Raw genomic sequence first — 26,408 nt, forward strand, 5'->3', positions numbered from 1 at the left:
TAAGTGTCAGCAGTGGTGGCGGCAGCAGCAGCTATAATTACCTCCATTCTCCACCGGAGGTTGCCGATCTGCAAGGGCTTCACATTACTTCCCGTTAAAACAGGAAGTAATGTGAAGCCCTTGCAGATCGGAGACCTCTGGTGCTGAATGGAGGTAATTATAGCTGCCGCTGCTGCCCCTTAGATAGATGCACAAGGGGAGCGCAGAGGGGAGAGCCCGAGGTGAGGGAGGAGGGGACCATCCCCCCTCCCCACCGACGTGCTACCAAGCTCTCCCCTCATGCTGCGACCCCTCCTGCCCCTCTAAAACGGCCATGAGCCAAATTCTTGCAGGGGGGCCCAGGGACTTCTAGTTATGCCCCTGCTGTGAGGGCTATGCTATAGTCTGACCCAGTCCTGACCTGGACAGAAACTGCCACTTGCATACCTGATGTTTAACTCTTTCAGGCAGAGATAGAAAAAAAAGAACACAGCATAGTTATATTTGTGCTTGGCACTGTACATACACGTGTTTATGTAATCATGTCACTTGTCACCTTGGTTGTCCTTTAAAGAGAATCTGTATTGTTAAAATCGCACAAAAGTAAACATACCAGTGCGTTAGGGGACATCTCCTATTACCCTCTGTCACAATTTCGCCGCTCCTCGCCGCATTAAAAGTGGTTAAAAACAGTTTTAAAAAGTTTGTTTATAAACAAACAAAATGGCCACCAAAACAGGAAGTAGGTTGATGTACAGTATGTCCACACATAGAAAATACATCCATACACAAGCAGGCTGTATACACCCTTCCTTTTGAATCTCAAGAGATCATTTGTGTGTTTCTTTCCCCCTTCTGCTCTCATGCACTGAAGTTTCAGGCTGCTCCTTTCTTCCTGCAAACAGCTTTGCCCTTGTCTGAATTTCCTCAGTATGTGAAAGCCCAGCCAGCTCAGAGGACACTTTATCCAGCTTGTAAAAGATAGGAGAGCAGAGAGAAGCTGCACTAATCTAAATATCACACAGGCAGTGTGCAGAGAGGGGACTGGAAGGGGAAGTTCATAGCTGAACCACAACACTGAAGAACTTGGCAGCCTTCCAGACACTGGCCGACAAGTCTGACAGGGGAAAGATACATTGATTTATTACAGAGATGGTGATAGTAGAACGTGCTGCAGTAAGCCAGAACACATTAGAATAGCTTTTGGAACTTGTAGGATGATAAAAAACACGATGCAATTTTTGTTACGGAGTCTCTTTAAGACTGAAGGTTAGTTGAGTTCCGATTAATCGGCTCTCTACTGTATTGAGGTTAATTCAATCAGGAACAACATATATTTTGAGAGTGAGTGTATTTTTCTGTTTAATTTTGGAACATTCTAAAAAGTTATTTTATAGATATTGTAAAAAAATAAGTGAAGTGAGAAAATTGATACACTTATGAATTAATACCTATAAGAGGCTGCCATCTTTTATGGAGATGATTCACGAACAGATCCCTGGATTTTGTGGACAGATTAATTATTGTAATAGATTTCTAAATGTAATGCCTGAACTTTGTCGCCCTGCAGGTGAATTTTGTGATCTTCATCCGGGTCATCTGCATCATCATATCCAAGCTGCAGGCCAACCTGATGTGCAGAACGGACACAAAGTGCAGGTGAGGTCACTACTTGCCATTACCATCAGCAGATGCCGGCATTCTGATTGCTTGTGGATACAAAACTGCTAGATACCAGAAAACTAATGGAAACCACAGCAAATGTTTCCATTAAAGGATACCTTAGCTCTCATTTAAATTTCAAAATGACGCCCTGTGTGTGTGTTTTGGGAGGTGCGCACACACATGGCCCACTGTCTTTTACTGCCATTCTCTATTTCCTGGTCGGCCTCATTTGACCTGGACATACTGTGCTGCGCATGCGCAGTATGTCCTATTGGGCTTCCTGTAACCTCGCTAGCTGGGTACCAGTATACTGTAAGCGCGCACATCAGTGTGATGACATACCAGACGTGCTCCACTCAGGGCCGGATTTAACATAAGGCACTATAGGCACATGCCTTCAGATGACCGATGATGGAAAGGTGGCCCACTCCCCTTCTCTAGTACCTCCCACCTTCCCTATGCAGAGTCCTGAGCAGAGTCTAAATGAGAGGTTACTCAACCAGCTTTCTGCATTCCACTGACGAGATCTCCCTTCAGTTGGGGGCACCACTAGCTACTTAATACTGAGCTACCTCTAGCTACTTAATACTTGGGGGCACCTCTGGCTGCTGAATACTGAGGGTACTTCTGGCAACCTAATGCTAAGCGACACCTATAGCTACCTATGATGGGCAAGGGAAGTAAGGGAGAAGGGACAGCGGAGCCAGACAGCACACTTGCAGAGTGGTTCAGCGGCGGTTTGAAGGTTCATGGAGGGTGAAGTCTAGGGTGCCTATAGGCTCCTGTGATGTAAATCCAAGCCTGGCTCCACTAGTAAGTGCCGTCAAGGCAGCTCAATAGGACATTCTGCACAGCGCAAAGTGAAAGAGCGCTGACCACGCCAACCAGGAAATAGAGAACAGCAAGGATAGCAGGCAAACCGAGGCAGACGCCGGGCCACGGGAGGTGCAGTAAGCCTATGCGCACTCCCCCCCCCCCCCCCCACACACACACACACAGGGCGTCAATCATTTTGAAATATATTTTATTTAATAAATGAGCACAAAGGTATCCTTTAATGTGATCTTTTTTTCCTGAATCCGCTCACTGTCCTGCTGAATTTTTCATGTGATTGAGTTCCTATGCCGCTATGCAATTTTTCTGTGATTTGGCAAATCAAAATATTTCCCTTCTCTCTTTTTTTTTATCCTTGTGCAAATTGCAAATGCACTGCAATCACGCCGTACACAGATGGGTCTCAGGATAATATACAATAAATGTGATTGCACACAATGCATTTGCCATCACGTTTTTCTAGTAGAAAAGGGCTTTAAAGAGGCTCCGTAACCACATATAGTAGAATGTGCTACATTATTCGGTATACCTAATTTTACATTGACTATTCTGTTTTTTACATTCAAAAACACTTTCCGATATCACTATATAGCTGTATATTGCTATGCAACCCCGCCCCCTCCGAGTGATACTTATTTAGTTATGCAGCCTTAACTGCCCAGTGCACGCTGGGAGAGCAGGCATTGTTTCTCCTCACTTCGGAACACACAACAAACAAACATTCTGCAGAGATCACCTGCTAGCAGTATATCGCCACATGTGATAAATTTTAAGATTGTAAATCAGGGTGAGGAAAGTTTTACCATGGGCAAATACTGACTAATCTTTTATAAATGAACTAGGCACCTTAACCCGTTTAATAACGGGCTGGGGCTCACACCGCCGCCACCTATCAACACGCCACCTATCAACTCTCATACAAAAAGATAAAACAAAAAGTTATAAAAATTCCATGAGCTGCCCAGAAGTTAAAAAGTCCTTCAGATTGACTTCATAATAACATGTATCCCCAAAACTTCAGCGCTGCAAGGTCTCTTAATTCAGGGATCCACCACCAACACCCCTCACAGTGCAGGCTTACCAGCTTCCTGTAAGACCCAAATTATAAGGTCTGAGTGTGTGTGTGGTCAATATCCCCACCGATCTGTGACTTCCACGTCCTGCGATCCCAAATGCTTCTGATATTACTCCTCTGAAGATGTTCTCCGCATATGAGGATATAATGTCATAAAGCAAAACAAAAATCTAAGTGCTCTCCGTATTCATTTAAAACAAGCACTTTTATTCATATAAAAATGTAAACAGATACTCACATAAGGGCCCTTGTTACAGGGACCCTCAGTAGACACAGCGTATAAAAATATATATAACTGCAGGGTGCCAATCTCCCCTCTGCCATCCGTTCCGGATTTATCCGTCCAGATTGTGCAGCTCCTGCTGCCTGAGGCCCGCGATCACGTGCGCTGTGGACGCCTGCCGTTAGCCCCCCCAATCAGTGAATGGGAATATAGTTCCCATCCACCGTTCTAAGTCCCCCGCAGAAAAACCGACAGTCTCTTATCAGAGACCGCGATCTTTCTGCAAAATAAAAAGTTTTCTATCCTCTTTCTAGTTCCTGGAAGCATGATCGTTTGCTTCTAGGACTTTTTTGACTGCGGCCATCTTGTGGCCAAATAGTAAACTACACCCACATACATTTTTTATTAAATAATTACATTATATTACATTTAAAATTAGCTGTTTACCTCCCACACCAAAAATGACCCAAATAAATTAAAAAAAATTACAATTAAAAAAACAAACAAAAACAAAACAACAAACAAATAGTTACCTAAGGTTTTGAACTTTTTAAATATGAATGTCAAGAAAGTATATTATTCTATTTTTTAAAATTTTAAGCTTGTAAATAGTGATGGATGCAAATTGAAAAAATGCACCTTTATTTCTAAATAAAATATCAGCGCCATAAATTGTGATAGGGACATAATTTAAATGGTGTAACAACCGAGACAAATGGGCAAAAGAATACATGAGTTTTTATTGTATTAATTTTAAACTATAATGACCAAAAACTGAGAAATAATGAATTTTTTCCATTTCTTTCTTAATCTTCCTGTTAAAACGGATTTAGAAAAAAACAATTCTTAGCAAAATGTACCACCCAAAGAAAGCCTAATTAGTGGCGGAAAAAAACAAGATATAGATCAATTTATTGTGATAAGTAGTCATAAAGTTATTGGTGAATTAATGGGAGGTGAAAGTTGCTCGGATGCATAAGGGTGAACAACACTGTAGGCTGAAGTGGTTATAATGTACCTGAGATGTAGTAATATAAAAGTTTTATACATACCTGGGGTTCACTCCATTCCCCTCCACACCAATCGCTCCCACACCGGCTTCCTCTCCTTCCTTGTTTGCCTGGTAGAAGCCCCATTAACTTGGCCAGTTGGTGCAGGCGCAGTCCACCCGCACCCTGTGGCTGGGGGCGTTCTGCGCCTGTGCAGTAGTACTGCGCAGACACAGAGTGCTCCAGGCCACGGGAGGCAGGAGCGCAGTGGGGCACGAGGCCTGGGCGCACATGCGCAGAACACACCGACTGGCCAAAGTAACAGGGCTTCTACTGGGCAAACAAAGAGGCGGAAGAGGATGGCGTTGGAGCGATCGGTGCGGAGGGGGATGGAGTAAGCCCCAGGTATGTATCAAACATTTATATTATTACATCTCAGGTTTCCTTTAAAGATAAGCTGTCAGCCATACTCAGGGATGCTCGGATGTGCCTCATCCACGAATTCGGAAATCCGCGTGGTTGCAAAAAAAAATCCGCATTCGGCCCCGCCGCATGCGGATTTTCGTTCGCGTCCACGCAACCACGCGGATTTTCTGCCGTGAATGGCGTAATCACGCGTGGATTCCCGCCCGGAGGCGGATTTTCTTTTAACGTTAATAACAAAGCCCCCATACATGCTACAGTCCCCCAAATAGCATGGATTATCGAGGTGATAAGGGGCAACATAACTTCAACATAAAAAATTCCAATTTTTTTTTTTTTCTAGAGAAAATGGATTTTAAAGTGAAATCAACACTTTAAATGGGGCTATTAATTGGTAATAAGTGGTTTTAAAAAGGGATATACGCGTTAAGCAGTCAAAGAGGTGAAGGCGAGTTCCAATGGCACTTGGCGGCGAAGGTACCGCTGGAGGAGGATGAGTGGCTGACGGCAAAAAGGCTCCAGAGAGGTTTTTGTAATTTTTTGTTTTGTTTTTTTTGCAGCAATTAGCAATGACATCGCAGCAGAATTGTCAGTGGACACGGGCAGTGTGAACGCAGAGTGCAGTGGTGGTAGCGACTGAGTCAGGAGAAGGACTATGCGGGCGGTCAGTTCAGCAGCACAGAAGGACCACGGCAACATACTGGTGGTAGTAGTAGCAGCACAGCGTCATAGTGCTGGCCAAAAAATTAAATGCACCCGGTGACCCGGGCAGTGTGAACGCAGAGTGTAGTAGCGACTGAGTCAGGAGGACAAAGCGGGCGGTCAGTTCAGCAGCAGCAGCACAGCAGTAGTAGCACAGCGTCATAGTGCTGGCCAAAAAATTAAATGCACCCGGTGACCCGGGCAGTGTGAACGCAGAGTGTAGTAGCGACTGAGTCAGGAGGACAAAGCGGGCGGTCAGTTCAGCAGCAGCAGCACAGCAGTAGTAGCACAGCGTCATAGTGCTGGCCAAAAAATTAAATGCACCTGGTGACCCGGGCAGTGTGAACGCAGAGTGTAGTAGCGACTGAGTCAGGAGGACAAAGCGGGTGGTCAGTTCAGCAGCTCAGAAGGAGGACCATGGCAACTTACTGGTAGTAGTACCATAACACCAAAAAATTAACCAAGGTAGGCACTAGGCAGGTAGTAACTGTCTTTATAAAGGCAGGCATAGTTAACAACAGCACATGCAGCAGCCACTTCATGTCCCCCTGTGTCCGACAATAGGGGCCAGGAACTCACCTTCCACCCAAGCCTGGTTGATTTTCAGGAAGGTGAGTTTGTCCACAGAGGCGTGGGAGAGCCGAGAGCGCTTCTCTGTGACCACGCCACCGGCCGCACTAAAGCATCTCTCTGAGAGGACACTGGAAGGAGGGCAGGATAGGAGTTCCAGGGCGTACTGGGAAAGCTCGCTCCAGATGTCCAGTCTCTTGACCCAGTACTCCAAGGGGTCCACGGGGCTGTCGGTGTCATTGAGCCCGCTGGATGACCCCATATAGTCAGACACCATGGTGGTCAGTCGTTGCTTGTGCTGGTTGGTGGTGGATGCTGTGGCGGGCACCTCTGTTCTGGGCTGCTGCACTGCATACAGGCTCTTGCTTAGGCTCTTCAGGTCTCCGGGGCGCCAGTTGCTGTTGCTGCTGCTGGTGGTTGTTGTTGTGCTGCTAGTGGCAATGGCAGGCACCTCTTGCTGGCTTGGCAGAGCAGTTACAGTGGGTGTGGAAGGCTGGGGGAATGCTTCCAGTAGTCTGCGCACAAGGGCCTCCTTCAACTCCCTTGTGCGTTGCTCGGTGGTGGATGGCGTCATTAAGTCTCCCAGCTTCCCCTTCAGACGGGGATCAAGCATCAAGGTAATCCAGATGTCCTCCCTTGAACGCATCTGGATCACCCGGGGGTCCCTGCGAAGGCAGCGCAACATGTGCACAGCCATGGGAAACAAGTGGGCCCTGCCAGCAAGATCTTCCTCGTGCTCGCCATTGTCCCATAACGCATGCCTGTCCTCTTCCTGTGCCATGTCGTTGTCCTCCTCAAACCGCCATCCACGTACAACGCCTGCTGCACTCTGCTCCTCCTCCTCCTCCTCATTCAGGTTAGGGACCTCCAACTCTTCCACTACCTGCTGTGAGCCCTCCTCTGAGCTGGACTGTGCTGCCATCTGCTCCTGTTCTTCCAACTGCCTCAGGGCTTCATCCCCACGCTTAATTAAATTGTCCATTGCCTGCTCCAGTAGACAAACCAAGGGCACCCACTGGCACACAGAGGCCCGCTCCTCACTGACCATCTTGGTTGCCTCCAGGAAGGGACTCAGCACCAGGCATACTTGCTGCATCAGTGTCCACTGAGTGGCAGTAATCATGGGGACTTGCTGGTTGCTGGGGACACTTGGGTCTAGCATGTAGGCCCTAAGAGCCAGCCTGTGCTGACACAGCCGCTCCAACATGGCCAGAGTCGAATTCCAGCGAACTGGCATGTCGATGATCATCCGGTGTTGTGGCCTTCCATACTGCTGCTGTAAGGTGGACAAGAATGCAGAGGCAGTGGCTGACAGGCGGAAAAAGCGTACCACCGCCCGGGCATCCTGCAGCAGCTCGCTCATCCCCTGGTAGGTGCGCAAGAAGCGCTGCACCACAAGATTGAGCACGTGGGCCAAGCAGGGGATGTGCTGGAGGTTTCCCTGCTGCACTGCTGCCACCAGGTTGGCCCCGTTATCGGCTGCCACATACCCCACTTCCAGGCCTCTGGGGGTCAGCCACCTCCGCTCCTGCTTCCTGAGGGCGGCCAGGACGTTGTTGGCCGTAAGCCTCTCCTTCCCCAGGGTCACCAATTTTAAAAGGGCTTGGCAGTGCCGAGGCTTGGCGCTGCTGCTGCCGAGGCGGGCTTGCTTTCCGGGTGCTGAGGGAGTGTCGTGACAGGACCCTTCTGCATCCCCCCCTGATCCCGCGTGGTGGCACCACTAGCTGGGCTGATGCGCTCTTGTCCTCCCTCCCTTCCATCAGTGTCACCCAGTGGGCCGTAAAGGACAGGTAGCGACCTGTCCCAAATCTGCTACTCCACGAGTCCATGGTCACGTGGACCCGCTTGCCCACAGAGTAGTCCAGGGAACGGGCCACGTTTTCCACCGCAAACTTGTGGAGTGCTGGGATCGCGCTCCTGCTGAAATAGTGGCGACTGGGGACTTGCCACTCGGGGATGCCAAATTGGAGCAGCGTCCGCATGGCGCTCCCCTCCTACACCAGGGAGTAGGGAAGCAGCTGTGATGCCATGGCCCGGGCCAGCAATCCATTTAGTTTGCGGATCCGCCTGTGGCTTGGAGGCAGAGGCTTCGTCAGACCCTGAAAGGTTTCGCTCAGCAGGGTCTGACGACGCTGGGATGCAGGGGAGACAGAGGAGAGAGACGAACACTGGCTGCCAGCCTCAATGTCTGTGTCCTGAGCAGCCGAGGTGGAAGAGCGCTTGCGTGCTACTACTGCTGCTGCTGTGGGGGATTCACGACCCTGAGGGAGGGAGGATGCTGCTGCGCTGGTGGGCCTTCTGCTCTCAGGAACCCCTGCCAGCAGTGCCTGCTTCCTCTTAAAGTCCGCATACTCGCGGCAGTGGCGGCTTCTCAGGTGGCCCTGGAGGGATGAGGTACCCATCTTGCTCAGACTTTTCCCACGGCTCAATCTTTTGCTGCATAACCTGCACACCGCATACCTTTTGTCATCAGTACATTCCTCAAAGCAATCCCACACTGGTGACTTTAATTTACTGCGGCCCCCACTAGCAGAGGGTGCAGCGGAGCAATGTGTGGTAGTAGTTGCCGAGGGTTGCATGGTGGTGGTGCCGGCTGAAGCAGTGTCCTGTCTACTTCCTCCACGCCCACTGCTGCCGATGCCCCTGCCCCTGCCTGACATATGGCGATATCCTTGCCTAGGCCGAGGTGACTCGTCATCCTGCTCTGACCATTCTTCCACGGACTCAGCAGGCTGCACATAGTTAGGGTCCACAACGTCGTCATCATCAGCAGCATCATCATAATCCAGCTCTTCCTCTGACTCCCCCGCCTCCTCTTCTGTCCCTACATCCCCAGACACAGACCCCTCTTCTTCATCACCAGAACTCAACAACGCTTGTGATTGTGGCCCGATCTCAATCTCTGCCACATCAGTCCCCAGTAAGTCCTGAGCTTCTTGCATCAGCAGGTTCCCAGATGCCGGACTGAGGGACAGAACGCTGTCATCCTGGGAGGGCTGCTGACCAGTGGGTGCTGGGGTGGATGTCACAACAAGCGTGGGATGTTGGCTGCTGCTGCTACTGCTTGGAGTGGTGCTCACAGTAGACAGGGGTGCAGCTAAGGTTTTTGTGGCCCCAAGCGGACTGTAGCAAGAGGCCCTATCCGGCGAAAAAATGGGTGTGGCTATCCCGCATAAGTGGGCGTGGCCATGACATGTGGGTGGAGCAGGAGGGCGGATTGGGGCGGCGCTGTTTGCGGGGAAAAAATGGATGTTGGGGTGATTGAGGCGCGCGTAGCGCGCCGAAAGATTGGCGCGGCCATGACATTGTATGGGCGAAGCTTAACCGTAGCACAGCAAATATAGCCAACTATGACCATTAAATAATAAATGCAGCAACAGTTACCCCAGACACCAGAAAATAAAAACGCAATTTGGGCCACATTTCAGCAGAAATCAAACGCAATTAGGGCACATTTTCAGCAGAAATCAAATGCAATTAGGGCACATTTTCAGCCGAAATCAAACGCAATTAGGGCACATTTTCAGCAGAAATCAAACGCAATTAGGGCAGAGTTCAGCAGAAATCAATCGCAATTAGGGCCACATTTTCAGCAGATATCAAACGCAATTAGGGCACAGTTCAGCAGAAATCAATCGCAATTAGGGCCACATTTTCAGCAGATATCAAACGCATTTAGGGCACAGTTCAGCAGAAATCAATCGCAATTAGGGCCACATTTTCAGCAGATATCAAACGCAATTAGGGCACAGTTCAGCAGAAATCAAACGCAATTAGGGCACATTTTCAGCAGAAATCAAACGCAATTAGGGCACATTTTCAGCCGAAATCAAACGCAATTAGGGCACATTTTCAGCAGAAATCAAACGCAATTAGGGCAGAGTTCAGCAGAAATCAATCGCAATTAGGGCCACATTTTCAGCAGATATCAAACGCATTTAGGGCACAGTTCAGCAGAAATCAATCGCAATTAGGGCCACATTTTCAGCAGATATCAGACATAGTCTCCAGAGCAGGGCTTCGGCGGCGGCCATCTTCCTGTAGCCCTGCTCTGCTCTGCCAGTGCCAGCCCGGCGGGGCTGCGGGGAAAAAGTGACGTCACGCCGACGTCACGGAGCCGCCGAGGCCCCTAAGATTGTGAGGCCCCAAGCGACCACTTGGTTCGCTTTATGCCTCGCGGCGCCCCTGACAGTAGAGGTCTGGGAGGAAGTCATGATGTCCATGAGTACGTCAGGTTCCATTTGCTCAACCACCACACGGGGACCAGAAACTTTAAAATATTTGGACAATGGCGTCCGCTGACTCGGCCCAGGCTTTGCTGCCCCCTTTTCTGCTGCATCACGACCACGTACAGCTGGGCGTCCTCTCCCTGGACGTGGAGCAGTCCCAGAAGTGGCTGAGGCAATTGAACTCCCTTTCCTCTCACCCCGCGAAACCCTGCCAGACATGTTGCTAGTAATGAATCACTGGATGCAGTGGGCACAGTACAAGGTCACTGAAGGATGCAGTGGCCACAGTACAAGGTCACTGAAGGATGCAGTGGGCACAGCAGTGGGCACTGGATATACAACTAGGTCACTGAAGGATGCAGTGGGCACAGTACAAGGTCACTGAAGGATGCAGTGGCCACAGTACAAGGTCACTGAAGGATGCAGTGGGCACAGCAGTGGGCACTGGATATACAACTAGGTCACTGAAGGATGCAGTGGCCACAGTACAAGGTCACTGAAGGATGCAGTGGGCACAGCAGTGGGCACTGGATATACAACTAGGTCACTGAAGGATGCAGTGGGCACAGTACAAGGTCACTGAAGGATGCAGTGGGCACAGTACAAGGTCACTGAAGGATGCAGTGGGCACAGTACAAGGTCACTGAAGGATGCAGTGGGCACAGCAGTGGGCACTGGATATACAACTAGGTCACTGAAGGATGCAGTGGCCACAGTACAAGGTCACTGAAGGATGCAGTGGGCACTGGATATACAACTAGGTCACTGAAGGATGCAGTGGCCACAGTACAAGGTCACTGAAGGATACAGTGGGCACAGCAGTGGGCACTGGATATACAACTAGGTCACTGAAGGATGCAGTGGGCACAGTACAAGGTCACTTAAAGATGCATTGGGCACTGGATATACAACTAGGTCACTGAAGGATGCAGTGGGCACAGTACAAGGTCACTGAAGGATGCAGTGGGCACAGTACAAGGTCACTGAAGGATGCAGTGGGCACAGCAGTGGCCACTGGATATACAACTAGGTCACTGAAGGATGCAGTGGCCACAGTACAAGGTCACTGAAGGATGCAGTGGGCACAGCAGTGGGCACTGGATATACAACTAGGTCACTGAAGGATGCAGTGGGCACACAAGGATGTCACACTGTGTAATGAGATGCTCATATGCCAGCGAGCGAGCAGTGGGCACTGGGCACGGCACAAGGTCACTGACAGAATGAATGAACAGCGCTGGCAGAGAGTGGCGGCGCCGGCGGTGTGACTGGCTGCCTGCAAATAGTACAAGTGTATAACTGTCACTGGAATATACAAGTGAACACTGCAGCTGCACTAACCTGCCTGCCTGCACTCTACACACAGATAATCCCCACTCCCACTACACTGCAGCACTAAACCTGCCTGCACAGCACTACACACAGTTAAATATTCACTAGACTCCCACACTCCCACTACACTACACTGACTACAACTAACTACAGCAATCACTCACTGACTAGCTAACTGTGTACAGTATAAGAGCAGTGTTAGCAAAAAAAACGCTTTGTTTTTAACACAATAAATGCACTTGCTCAAACAACAATGGCCTGGAGATAATCCTCTCAGCACCACAGTCTAGCAAGGACAGAGCTTTTCCATCATGGCCGCCGCTTTATATTCAGGAGGGGAGGGCATAGCTCCCCTCCTGTGATTGGTTGCTAGGGCCTGGCTGGGGCACTCTGATTGGCCTGCAATGTGTCACTTCCGCATAGTTTGACGCATTTCCGCAAACCACGACTTCAGCACCGGGTTTCACGAGCGTGAATGCGGATTTCTGTCCGCATTCACGCGAAGCCGAAGTAGATTTTCGTGGTTGAAAATCTATTCACGGATTTTCGTGTCCGAGGCGGAATGCGTCAAAATGGTCGTGAATCCACGCGTAAGCGTGATCACGACCTGGCGGTGAGCACCACTGGCCATACTATCTCTGAAAAAAACACATATATAAGAAGATAATTACCTGCTCTACTTACATAACATATGTATTGCACTGTCCACGTTTTCAGTTTAGTGAGTTTTCAACAGTAAAAAAAGAGAAAATCCTTCTTAGCATTTCCCATTATACCTGTGGCTATTTAAAGCCAATCCTGATGTAATTTCCTCCCTTATTATACTCTGCCTGATTGTGTATGCATTGCCCACCCTCCACTATAGAAAGTGGATTGTCTCAGCATGACAAATATTGGCCAATCGGAGAGGCACAGAAGTGTGGGAGGGGAAAACAGGAGGGAAAGAGGCTACAGCCAATCAGGATGCATTAGTTAAGTCTGAGGGGAAGTAGAGAAGCAAAAAGGGACAACCCAGCATGCCCTGCAACTTCCTTTTTGTGTACCAAATTTTGTGTGTACCAAATAAGAGTCAGGTAAACTGGGGAATGATCGTTTATCAACATGAAAAGTAATAGTGATTTTAACTTATATTGCCTGGTTAGCATCCCTATTACTTGTTTACCAGATAAAAATAAAGAATTTATGTTGTATTTTATGCCTGACAGTTACACTTTAAGTTATATTCAGAAAAGTTCCTCTTTAACCCTTAACTTTCTGTTTCAGTCCTCTGCTGCTTTTGGTAGTAAAAACAAAAACTTTGTTTGCTTTTTATTTCTTTCACCATTTTTCTTCACAGTAAGCATTGTGCCCGTTAAATAGATAATTGCTTGGATATAGATCCAGTGCTTTCTCCTCATTATCTATTCCTACTCCATCTCACTTTTGTGATTGGAACTTTGCAGTGTTTTCTTAGTTTCGCCCATCATCAGTATAAAATGAGAGGAGTAGCAGAAATTGGGCTGTAATTATCCAGCTAATGCTGTCATCTGTATGCAGGCCGAGACAGCCCCGATCACTGCGGCGGACGTGAATTGTGGGCGGGAGATGTCTGGTGCTGAGGAGGCATTGTGTGGAAAGACTCTCCCAGGGATTGGATGAAGGAGGAGGCTCTGTGGACTCCAGCCGTTATTTCTGACTTATGTGCTTCCATCAAATGGCAGTGAAATACAGGTGGACTTTGGTAGCAGTGATACACATCTCACTCGATCTCTGAACAATGGAAACGTTTAATTTCTGGCGCGTGGCGCATCAGATGCACATTTTGTCCTAGCGAAGTGGTCATATACCACCGTAGAGATTAAATAGAGAGGGGCAGTAGAGGAAGAACGGAGAGAGAAAACAGAGGGACATGAGCGAGACGAGAGACAAGAGATGGCGTGGAAGAGACAGCAAGGTAAATATGGGGGTGCAGAGGGTGTGGCCTGCTCATGAGAGCCCCTCCCCCAGGTTCCTGTATCAGTCACCACTTAAGGTGCCCATACATCAGATTGACCAAGAGACAGATAGAGAATCTGATCAGAGAGGGATCTGTTGCCTGCTTATACATCACAGGCTGATTCCCGATTAATTTCAGCATGAAATCATGTCGTCCCCTGTGCTGTCCCCCCAATGTAAAATGTTACCCCTCTGGTGCCCGGTGCAGTATACTTTACCTTTACATGTCTGTTGCTGGCTTTATTTTCATACACTTGTCCCACGTGGTTGCCAGCGGGACGTGAGAACGACCACGACGTCACGCACGCCCACGCCCATGTCCATCTTGCAGCATGTCTGGTCAATACATGCGACCAATTTCAATGGCAAAGGAAAGAGAGGGGATGGGGCACAGAAAGCGTAGTGCTGGGGGCCTCCTATAAATAGATACCCCTAGTGGTGTCTAACCTGAACTCCCCCCCCCCATCACCACCGTGCCTAAGCCTAACCCTGAAGACAACCCTATACATGTATATTGTTGGCGCCACCCAAATTACCATTTATAGCCGATAATTGCGGCTATTGACATTGCTGCCCTTTTTACTAGGGAGCCTTTAATGCCCTTTTTACCTGTTTTGTGAAAAAAGAGGGAAGCGAGGAGAGAAAATTAGATTAGAGGAGAAAGAAGGGACGAGATAGAGGGAAGAGAGGAGAGAAATACAGAAGAGGAGAGAGAAGGGACGAGATAGAGGAAAGAGAGGAGAGAGAAATACAGAAGAGGAGAGAGAAGGGACGAGATAGAGGGAAGAGAGGCGAGAGAAATACAGAAGAGGAGAGAGAAGGGACGAGATAGAGGGAAGAGAGGAGAGAGAAATACAGAAGAGGAGAGAGAAGGGACAAGAGAGAGGGAAGAGAGGAGAGAGAAATTAGGAAGAGGTGAGAGAAGGTTTGAAATAGCGGAAAGAGAGGACAGAGAAAGAAAGGGAAGTATAGAGTAATGGTGGGCAGAAATTACGCCTATGCATAATTACGAATTGTAATTTGCAACCACACGTCATAATCGCAATGCGAAATTTGTGGATTACGTGTAAAAAAAATTGCTTGCAAACGTAATTGCTAACCGCAATTACACGTTAGCGTAATTTACGTGTAATTTCATACGAGACCGATTTTACGCACACTAACGGATTCTTCGCATTCAATTTTTAAATAGCCGCGCGTGTGCAGTTTACTGGTTGATGCAAATATTTTTTCCGCTCACGAACGCATTTTTCGCATCGGATAGTTAACTAATAGCCACGCATATGCAGTATACTAGCTGATAAATGCAATTTTCTTTTTTGCATACAAACACATTTTTTGTATTGATTATTTAACTAATAGCTGTGCATGTGCAGTACACTGGAGAATTGATGCAAATATTTTCCGCATTACACGGAAATTACACGTAATTGTGTCATTACAAGCGTAATTATGTTTCACAAACGTAATATGCTGTATATGACGTAATCGTAATTACGCAAAACGTAATTGTGATAAACCATACCACTAGTAGAGAGAAGGGATGAAATAGAAGGACAAAAGAAATACAGGAGGGGGTAAAAGTTGGAATGGGGTCGCATTCAATTTTTCAGTGGTCATTAGGGATAATCAATGATATGCAACTTTTTCCAAGTTTATGCAAATTTTTATGCAAATATATGCAACATATATGAAACAAAAGTGCAGCAGATGCCAAGAGGAAGGTTTCTGACAGGCCAGACTTAGTTTCATGTTTGAACCTGTTTTGCTCTAAACATCCTTGTATTGGTTTTGATAAATCTACCCCTAACTGCTACTGACCACATTCCTCCCTTACTAGTCACCACTGACCACATCCCTCCCTTACCAGTCATAGTTGACTACATCCCTCTCTTACCAAACATCACTGACCACATCCCTCCCTTACCAGTCACCACTGACCGTATCCCTCCCCTTTCAGTCACCACTGACCACATCCCTCCCTTACCAATCACCAATGACCACATCCCTCCCTTGCCAGTCACCACTGACCACATCCCTCCCTTACCAGTCACCACTGACCACATCCCTCCCTTACCAGTCACCACTGACCACATTCCTCCCTTACCAGTCACAGTTGACTACATCCCTCCCTTACCAAACATCACTGACTACATCCATCCCTTACCAATCACAACTGACCACATCCCTTCCTTACCAGTCACCACTGGCCAGATCCCTCTCCTTTTAGTCACCACTGACCACATCTCTCCCCCACCAGTCACCACTGACCACATCCCTTCCTTACCAGTCACCATTAACCACATTCCTTCCTTACCAATCATCTCTAACTGTATCCCTTCCCCATCAGCCTCCACTGACCATACCCCTCCCCTATCAGTAACCACTGGCTTCATCCCTCCCTTACCAGTTACCACTGGCCAGATCCCTCTCCTTTTAGTCACCACTGACCACATCTCTCCCCCACCAGTCACCACTGACCACATCCCTCCCTTACCAGTCACCATTAACCACATTCCTTCCTTACCAATCATCTCTAACTGTATCCCTTCCCCATCAGCCTCCACTGACCATACCCCTCCCCTATCAGTAACCACTGGCTTCATCCCTCCCTTACCAGTTACCACTGACCACATCCCTCCCATACCAGTCACCACTAACCACATTCCTCCCTTACCAGTCACCACTGACCATATCCCTCCCTTACCAGTCACCACTGATCACATCCCTCCCTTACCAGTCACCACTGACCACATCCCTCCCTTACCAGTCACCACTGACCACATTCCTCCCTTACCAGTCACCACTGACCATATCCCTCCCTTACCAGTCACCATTGATCACATCCCTCCCTTACCAGTCACCACTGACCACATTCCTCCCTTACCAGTCACCATTGACCACATCCCTCCCTTACCAGTCACCATTAACCACATTCCTTCCTTACCAATCACCTCTAACTGTATCCCTCCCCCATCAGCCTCCACTGACCATACCCCTCCTCTATCAGTAACTACTGGCCTCATCCCTCCCTTACCAGTCACCGCTGACCACATCCCCCCCATCAATCATCTCTAACTCTATCCCTCCCTTACCAGTCACCTCTGACTATATCCCTCCCCTATCAGTCACCACTGGCCACATCCCTCCCTTACCAGTCAGAACTGACCACACCCCTCCCTTATTAGTTACCACTGACGACATCCCTCCCTTACCAGTCACCACTGACCACATCCCTCCATTACCAGTCACCACTGACCACATCCCTCTCTTACCAGTCACCACTGACCACATCCCCCCCCCCTTACCAGTCACCACTGACCACATCCCTCCCTTACCAGTCACCACTGACCACATCCCCCCTTACCAGTCACCACTGACCACATCCCTCTCTTACCAGTCACCACTGACCACATCCCTCCATTACCAGTCACCACTGACCACATCCCTACCTCTCCAGTCACCACTGACCACATCCCTCCCTTACCAGTAACCACTGACCACATCCCCCCCCCCTTACAAGTCACCACTGACTACATCCCTCTCTTACCAGTCACCACTGACCACATCCCTCCATTACCAGTCACCATTGACCACATCCCTCCCCTATTAGTCACCACTGACCACATCCCTCCATTACCAGTCACCACTGACCACATCCCTCTCTTACCAGTCACCACTGACCACATCCCTCCATTACCAGTCACCATTGACCACATCCCTCCCCTATTAGTCACCACTGACCACATCCCTCCATTACCAGTCACCACTGACCACATCCCTCCATTACCAGTCACCACTGACCACATCCCTCCATTACCAGTCACCACTGACTATACCCCTCCCCTATCAGCCACCACTGACCACATCTCTCCCCCACCGGTCACCACTGATCACATCCCTTCCCCACCAATCACCACTGACCACATCTGTCCTCCCCCAGGCTGCAATCGGGGGCTTACAAATGTGACCAGTACCCATGCGAATTACTGTTGCCTGAACCGCTGACACTTCAGTTTTGTCAAAATAAATGCGGCATGAATAAAGCAATTACTTTGTAATATAATTAATACTATTTGCCCCACGTTCCTGTAACAGATATTATAGCATTAGTGGATCCTGCAGACACATTTGCTGAATGAAGCCTTATCATAGAATTGAATTATTCTGAAATCTGCATGAGATAATATTGTGCAGAACCAGAAATTAGCTTCTTGAACTGGACATTTCACGCAGCAATTTTTACTTAATTATTCCATATGACCATTAAGGGTAATCGCTGTCTATTGACATTAAATAGGACGAGGAACAGGCAAAATGGACATTTTAAGGGCAATTATGTGATTCTTCACGTTATTTCCAGAGGTATAATTTCCACTTAGCAACGTCGTATTTCCAAGGATACATTTCATTTTCTGAAGGACGGGCGCGCTGCGAGATTTCTGCTGTTCTGAAATAATAATAAAAAAGCCATCTATTTTATTCAAGTATGTCCTGTAATGTCACTTAGTCGGTCTCGTGCTTTATTCTGTTTAATGGTAAATTATTCATTTGCTTTTTACACTACGGTTATTTTCCTTTGAACACTGAAATTGGTTTTCAAGTTTCAAAAGCAAAACAACATAACACTCATATTAATACAAACAGAGCAAACATGAACTCGGGCTACAAGATCAGTACATCAACTACACACGATCAGTACAATTACAGGGCCATGTTTTTAAGGTGTTTATGGGGAAATATAGGAAATATAGGAAATATATATATATATATATATATATATATATATATATATATATATATATATATATATATATATATATATACTGTATCTCACAAACGTAACAGTGTAAGTTTGCTATCCAATCAAAATAACTCAACAAACAACCATTAATATCTAAACATAACTGGCAACAAAAGTGAGTAAAACCTCTGAGGCTGGGTTCACAAGTGAGGGTGCGTTTCCACTAGTACGGTGGGGAATCGCCGCGGATCCCCCGCGACAAATTCGCATGCAGGAGCCAAATTGCATGTGGTTGTATGCAAATTTTACAGCGAATTTGCATACGATTTCGCATCAATGACGCTGTGTACGAATTTAACCATGGCAGTGCCTGTGTGCTTTTTCATTGATCCCATGCGAAATCGTATGCGAATTCTCATGAAAATTCGCATACAAAAACACCATGCGAATTCCCTATTAAATACATTGTATGCAAATTGCATGCGGTGTGTGCGGTGTCCGAATTCGGATGACTCTGCTGTGCAGATTTTTCCTGCGCAAGAAAACGCTCCGTTTTCCTGACAAGTGGACACAGGCTCATTCACTTTTATTGGTTATGCAAATTTGCATGCGGGGAACGCATGCAAATTCGCATTAGTGGAAACGCACCCTAAAAGTTGCCGAGCCTTGTCATGTCAGTTTTTTGACAGCTGGCATCAGTTTTGTATGAGCTTTCTATGTCTTGGTTCAGACATTAAAGGCTGAGGTCACACATGTCCTTGCAGAAAATCAGTTTTCTGCCATGGGCATTTTTTGCGTTTTTACCTGCATCTGCATTTTAGGAATTTTTAATGCATTTACCGTTTTTTAATTCATATTTAGCAAGTAAAAAAAAACATTTTACATTAGTTTTTACCTTATTTGGTCAAAACGCATAAAAAATGCATGCATGGGATCCTCAGAGGAGGAAATCGTGGGGGGACCTATTGGTAATTTACCATGAATTCAGGAGAAAAGTAAGATGAGTCATAAAAAGGGGATGGAATTGGTGAGAGGTACCGTATATACTCGCAAGCAAGTCGACCCGCATGTAAGCCGACCCCCCAACTTTTACCCGAAAAAACAGGAAAAAATGATTGACCCTCATATAAGCCGGGGGTAGGAAATGCTGGCCGCGTGATCCCCCCAGTGTGTCCCGGTATAGCTAGCATAGTGCCCAGTATGGGTAGTGATATATCTGCTACTTCGTTTCCTAGTTCTACTTTTGTAAATAACAATCTTTTGTTGCAGTAATGCTATTTATTGTTTTCCAAATTAAAGAAAGTATAACAAAGTAGAATACAAGTTACAAGTTAAGGTTGCTCCTCTAGTCCTATCTACTCTGATTAATTGCGTATCAATGCAGGTACTGTATCTTAAGCAAGATGGTCACTTCTTACATCAAAATGGAGGCTTGGTGGAGTCTGATGTCTCTCTATGCTCCTGCTGGTGGAATCTCTAGAGCCTTATGGAAGCTTCTTCTGGGATGTTATAGCATTTCTCTCATGGAGTCCCTTTGTCTTAAATAGCCAAGAAATCCATTCATCACACACACACACACCCACATGACCACCCCCAGCTCAGGTATCATTCCGCCCCCCCTGTCCTTGCCAGTTATGTCTTCGTTGGACCTCTAGGTGGCGCTGTAACCTCACTCATGAGGTCCTGTGATGTTGGTGTTAAGGTCACTCACACAGGTGTTTGATGTCTGAAAGGTGACCATGCCTTCATTGTCTCAGGCATACAGAAACTGTTGGGGTATTGTCCATCTGCTAACAAGATTGTTCCCATGAGAACTTCCATTGTCCCCCTGGTTTTTATGGCTTTTGCATCCAAGGGTCCCATTCTTTGAGATAGGATAACACCAGTTTCGCTGGCTATTTGGCTTTCTGTTCTCAAGGGTAATAATAGCAGTGACCTGAACGTCTCTTTGATCTGGTTTCTGTAACACAGCAAGCATTTTGAGATGGTTTCACCATGTGTCCTATGCCAATGTTCTGGATAAAAATCATATCCAACAGGTAGGTAGTGCCTCAGTATAGCTAGTAAAGTGCCCAGTATAGCTAGTAAAAAGCCCAGTATAGCTAGTATAGTGCCCAGTATAGTGCCCAGTACAGCTAGTAAAGTGCCCAGTACAGCTAGTAAAGTGCCCAGTATAGCTAGTATAGTGCCCAGTACAGCTAGTATAGTGCCCAGTATAGCTAGTATAGTGCCCAGTATAGCTAGTATAGTGCCCAGTATAGATAGGTAGTGCCCAGTATAGCTAGTATAGTGCCCAGTATAGCTAGTAAAGTGCCCAGTATAGCTAGTAAAGTGCCCCAGTATAGCTAGTATAGTGCCCAGCATAGCTAGTATCGTGCCCAGTATGCTAGTATAGTGCCCCATTAGAGCTAGTATAGTGCCCCATTATAGCTAGTATAGTGCCCCAGAATAGCTAGTATAGTGCCCCATTATAGCTAGTATAGTGCCCCAGTATAGCTAGTATAGTGCCCCAGTATAGCTAGTATAGTGTCCCATTATAGCTAGTATAGTGCCCCATTATAGCTAGTATAGTGCTCAGTATAGATAGTGCCCAGTTTATGTAGGTGGAAGTAATGTGAAGCTCTTGCAGATCGGAGACCTCCGGTGGTGAATGGAGGTAATTATAGCTGCCGCCACCGCTGTTGCCACTTAGACAGATGCAGGAGGGGAGTGCAGAGGGGAGAGCCCGAGGTGATGTGCAAAGCTCTCCCCTCATGCTGCGACCCCTCCTGCCCCCCCACTGAAATTCATGCAGGGGGGCCGAGGAACTTCTAGTTACGCCCCTAGCTGAATGGGTCCCGATTAAGGACCTAGTAAAGGAGAGAGAGGCGGAATGGAAATATACCCAAATAAAATCCTATTTGAGAAGCTGTGGAACTAAAGAGGCCCCGAGCAGGGATCTAACCCCATGTGAGAAATTGTGCAGAGATGAGGGATAAAGCAGAGGAACACTGTCAAAAGTGTACAGGATCCTCAATAAAACTGAAGATCCTACGTCAGCGTTGAGGGCAAAATGGGAAACGAATTTGGGGAAAGCGTTCACAGAGGAAGAATGGAATAAGTTGACATCCCTGGCTAGTAGGGCAGCGATTCCTACAAGAGGGCAAGAAGCTGGGTATAAGATTTTTGTGAGGGGGTACTATATACCAGAAAGGCTGAGTAAGATGTTCCCAGATGCCTCATCGCTATGTTGGAGTTGTGGAGAGGGTAGGGGAGATTTGTTTCATATTTTTGGGGGGTGTAAAGAAATTGAGAAGTTCTGGACAGATATTTGCAGTTTGGTAAATCGGATAACAGGGCTGGAGAAACAGAAGGAACCGGCACTTTTTATTCTCCACTGTAATAATTGGTCAATCAAAAAATACAAAAACTCCCTGTTGAAATCTCTAATGAATGCTTCAAGAGTCTTGGTGGCAAGACATTGGAAGTCCACCCAAAGTCCCACAGTACAGGAGTGGCTTGATGAAGTGACAGAAATGCAGAGAATGGAAGAATGAACTAGTTATATCAGAAAAGAAGAGCATGGGAATGAGGGTAGATGGTATCAGTGGGACCAATTTAAAAAAAACAGGTGATTATCACAATTTATTAAATTGAACATGACATGAATATTAAGAGAAGTACCCCAAGGCACCAGTGGAGGGAAACAGATGTTAAGGCACTGTACATCAATTGACTATGGGTTGACCCAATGAGTGGAACAGGAAGGTAAAGGTGGATAGAGTGTAAGGGTGTGTGGGTAGCTTGTAATGGTATGGTTTAGTTGGAGGAGAGAGAAGTAATGGTGGGACCCCTGGGATGGTTCCTTATAGAGGCAAAGTGGATGAATGAAATAGGATCACCTTGAATTCTGGTATTTGATGCTTTATAATAGTTAACAAAGCTGCCGGAAAGGACGGGGTTTATCCCGTTTTTTTACGCAATAAGGAGAGATGCTGTATGTATTTTTGTTTATTGTATATTTGTATTTATATTTAAAAACATGGAACATGAACAAATAAAGATATTTAAATAAAGAAAACTTAAAAAAAAGAAATGCATGCATAGGAAAGCATTGCATGCAGATAGCGTGCAGAGATAATGAACTTGTTGAGCGTTTTAAAAACGTATCTAAAAACACATTGAAAATGGATACCAATGTGTTTTTTGTGCGGTGTACAGAGTATCATTATGTACGATTTTGCATGTGCTTTCTATTATTATTAGTATTGATCATCTTCTGCAGCGCTGTAGAGACTTTATATTTTCTTGTCACTTAACTGTCCCTCAGAGGGGCTCACAATGTAATCCCTGCCATAGTCATATGTCTATATCATGTAGTGCTGGTATCGTAGTCCAGGGTCAATTTAGGGGGAAACCAATTAACCTATCTGTATGTTTTTGGGATGTGGGAGGAAATCGGTGTGCTCGGAGGAAACCCACACAGACACAGAGAAAATACAAACTACGTGCAGATAGTGCCCCGGCTGGGATTTGAACCTGGGACCCAGCACTGCAAGGTGAGAGAGCTAACCAATGCCACTGCACTTTCTAAAACTCATATGATTCAAATAAATGTGACCTTAGACTACAGTGAGTAAAACCCCTGAGGCTGGCTTCACACATAAAAGGTGTCCAGCCCTGTCCTGTCAGTTTTTTCTGTTTTGTATGAGTTTTCTATAGCTTGGTTCACACATTATGGGTGTACATTTCCGGTCCAGTACAGTCCTGTCCTGTCAGTTTGTATGAGTTTTCTATAGCTTGGTTCACACATAAAGGGTGTACATTTCCGGTCCAGTCCAGTCCTGTCAGTTTTGTAACAGTTTTTTTGGGGTGTTTTCACACATAAAAGGTGACCTATTTCAATCCTATCAGGTAATACTGATAATAAAACTGATGCAAAACTGACAGGACTGGACTAGTCTGGACTGGAATTTACAGATGTATGTGTGAATCAAGCTTAAGGGCTTGTTCACACTGGAGGCGTTTTGTGATTTTTTTTTTTTAAGCACTGGCAATTTTCAAAATTGCCCTGAAAGCGCTTGTGCAATTATTCTCTATGAGAGAGTTCACATCTGAGCGGTTTGTTTCCGATCTGCTCAGCAAAGCCGTGCCTGTACCAGTATTGCGGTGATTTTGCCTCAATGGAAGGTATAGGAAAAACGCAAAACGCTCACAAAATCGCTTTGTGCAGCGATTGCGTGAGCGTTTGTAAGAGTAAATACATTGTATTTATTCTTTTCCGGGTCAAAGAGTTCTCTTCCTGACTTGCGTCAGGGAGTGCATTAAAAAACGCTCACGAAAATCGCTCAGAAAAGTGCTTTTTCATAAAACCACATTGTCCACCCAAGCGCCGGGAGAGGGAAAAAAAGCCTCTAAAAAAGCCCAATGCAGACGGACATGCGAGCGGAACGCAATAGGAACGAGGCCTTAGTGTCTCTGATGCCCCCAGCCTATATTTAATAAGAGCTTCTCTCACCTCAGCTGACTCCATTGTGGTTGCTGTTGCTATGGGGTGGGTAGTAAACATGAGGTGATTGCGCATACATGCGGCATGTAACCTTTGGTCATGTCAGAAATGAGGGTGCTTGTCTTACATTCATCAGATAGCTTTCTTTCTGTGGGTGCGTGGCTATTTCCTGGAACATCACGTGGTGAGGGGGAGAGGAGTTTGTATGTTCTCCCTGTGTCTGCGTGGGATTCCCCAGGGCACTCCATTTTCCTCCCAAAAACATACAGGGAAGTTAATTGGCTTCCCTCTACATTGGTCCTCGACTACAATGGACATGTGGCTATGGTAGGGATTAGATGTGAGCCACTCTGAGGAACAGTTAGTGACATGACAATATACTCTGTACAGCACCGCTGAAGATGTCAGTGCTATATAAATACTAAATAATAATAACAGTAAATGGATTGTGCCATGCAGCTCTTCACAGGATAGAGTCCCCTGTGAAGATGGACTGACTCACCAGGCCTACGTCGTCAGCCTTGGTATGGGCTAGCTTATCTAATGTAGAAAAAGGGGAGGGGCAGGGCGCAAATATCTATATATATAATAGAGTAAGTGCCTCAACCTTCGAGCAAGAAGAAGAAGTACTTTGCATGAGAAAATGTATGCGTGCTCAATCACCAATTTTTAGGCTTCTTTTCCACGGACTGTTGAGCTGTGTGCTCAGCAAGCAGTTACCAGGCAGCAGCAAGCAGTTACCAGGCAGCAGCGAGCAGTTACCAGGCAGCAGCAAGCAGTTACCAGGCAGCAGCGAGCAGTTACCAGGCAGCAGTGAGCAGATATCAGGCAGCAACAAGCTGTTACCAGGCAGTAGTGAACAGTTGTAAGAGTTTGAGAGGCATGTTACTGCCTATTAACTGTCCGTGCAAAAAAGAGGCCTACCCTAGCAAGTCTGGCTTTGCAAATCTGGCCTAATTGGCTATTTATGAGGCAATGCTCATGCAAATATGCATTTGCTTTTGCATGCCAAACTATGCAGAGTCAAAAAACCAATACTGCAAAGCGGTCGCCCTGCTACATGCCAGTGATAAGCGAAAATGCAAAAATTTGTTTCGATAAATTTGTACCGAATTTTTGCCTAATTTCGTTTTGACAGGCAAATTTTCCATCTAATTTTTTCACGTTAATTTTCGCCTAAGGCCAGTCATTTTCGCATTACTTGCGTATGATTGCGGACATTTTCCACATAAGGGCATTAGCGCCCGCATTCAGAGAAGTTTCTTGCGCATTATTGCGGGCATTTTTCCGTATAAACGTCCGCATAGATTGAATTTCCATGCAGATTATTGTGGACATTTTTCCGCATAAGGGCATAAGCATCCGCATACAATGAATTTTCGATGCTGGTCGAAAACGCAAATATTTCTGAAGATTTTCGTGAAAATTCGCCAAAAAACAAAAACGGGATTCGCAAGCAACACTGCTACATGCTACATTAGCACTATCCAGGAGCGCCACGGGGAGGATTCCCAATGCCCCCCTTTTATACAACGGGGGGGACCACAGGGTCCCAGGCTCTCTCACTGCCTGGGAACCACAGCGACACCCCGGACGGGGAGGCGCAGGTGACCCCCCCCCCCCAAGCGTGGCCAGCGTCAGGGAGAGCCGTCCACACCCACCTCCCAATATTAAAAACAGGCACTTACCTTAACGTCCATTGCGTTCTGCTACATGCGCATTAACTTGGGGGCACCACATGAGAAAGGAGTGAAGCATGGGTCACCCCGAGCTTTAGAGCTCAGGGCTGGCTCACATACAGCACTCCAGAGGGGGGGGGGGAGGACAGGTGCAGACAACTCACTCCAGGGCTCACACCACCGGAGCAAGCCATCCACCACCTGCCTCCAAAGGATACAAACTGCAAAAAATGCTTTCCATGAGAAAATGAATGCGCATGTAGCAGAAGGCAATGGACGTTAAGGTAAGTGCCCGTTTTTAATATTGGGAGGTGGGTGCAGACGGCTCTCCCTGGCGCTGGCCACGCTTGGGGGGGGGGTCGCCTGCGGAAACTAGCCTCCCCCTCCGGGGTGCCGCTGTGGTTCCCGCGGTCCCTCCGGTTGTATAAAAAGGGGGCATTGGGAATCCTCCCTGTGGCGCTCCTGGATAGTGCTAATGTAGCATGTAGCAGTGTTGCTTGCG

The 26,408-nt window shown here is 47.0% G+C and overlaps 1 protein-coding gene across 1 annotated transcript in view; it reads left to right on the forward strand.

Annotated features, from left to right (window-relative positions):
- The window catches only part of GLP1R (glucagon like peptide 1 receptor), a 293,472-nt gene that overhangs the window by 239,334 nt on the left and 27,730 nt on the right, over positions 1-26,408 (forward strand). The window contains exon 11 of the mRNA XM_068233438.1: positions 1,550-1,638. Coding sequence (XP_068089539.1) covers positions 1,550-1,638 — 89 coding nt within the window. The remainder of the gene's footprint in view (positions 1-1,549; positions 1,639-26,408) is intronic.

The sequence above is a fragment of the Hyperolius riggenbachi genome, chromosome 4 (genome assembly GCF_040937935.1).
Source record: "Hyperolius riggenbachi isolate aHypRig1 chromosome 4, aHypRig1.pri, whole genome shotgun sequence".
Classification (NCBI taxonomy): Eukaryota; Metazoa; Chordata; class Amphibia; order Anura; family Hyperoliidae; genus Hyperolius; species Hyperolius riggenbachi.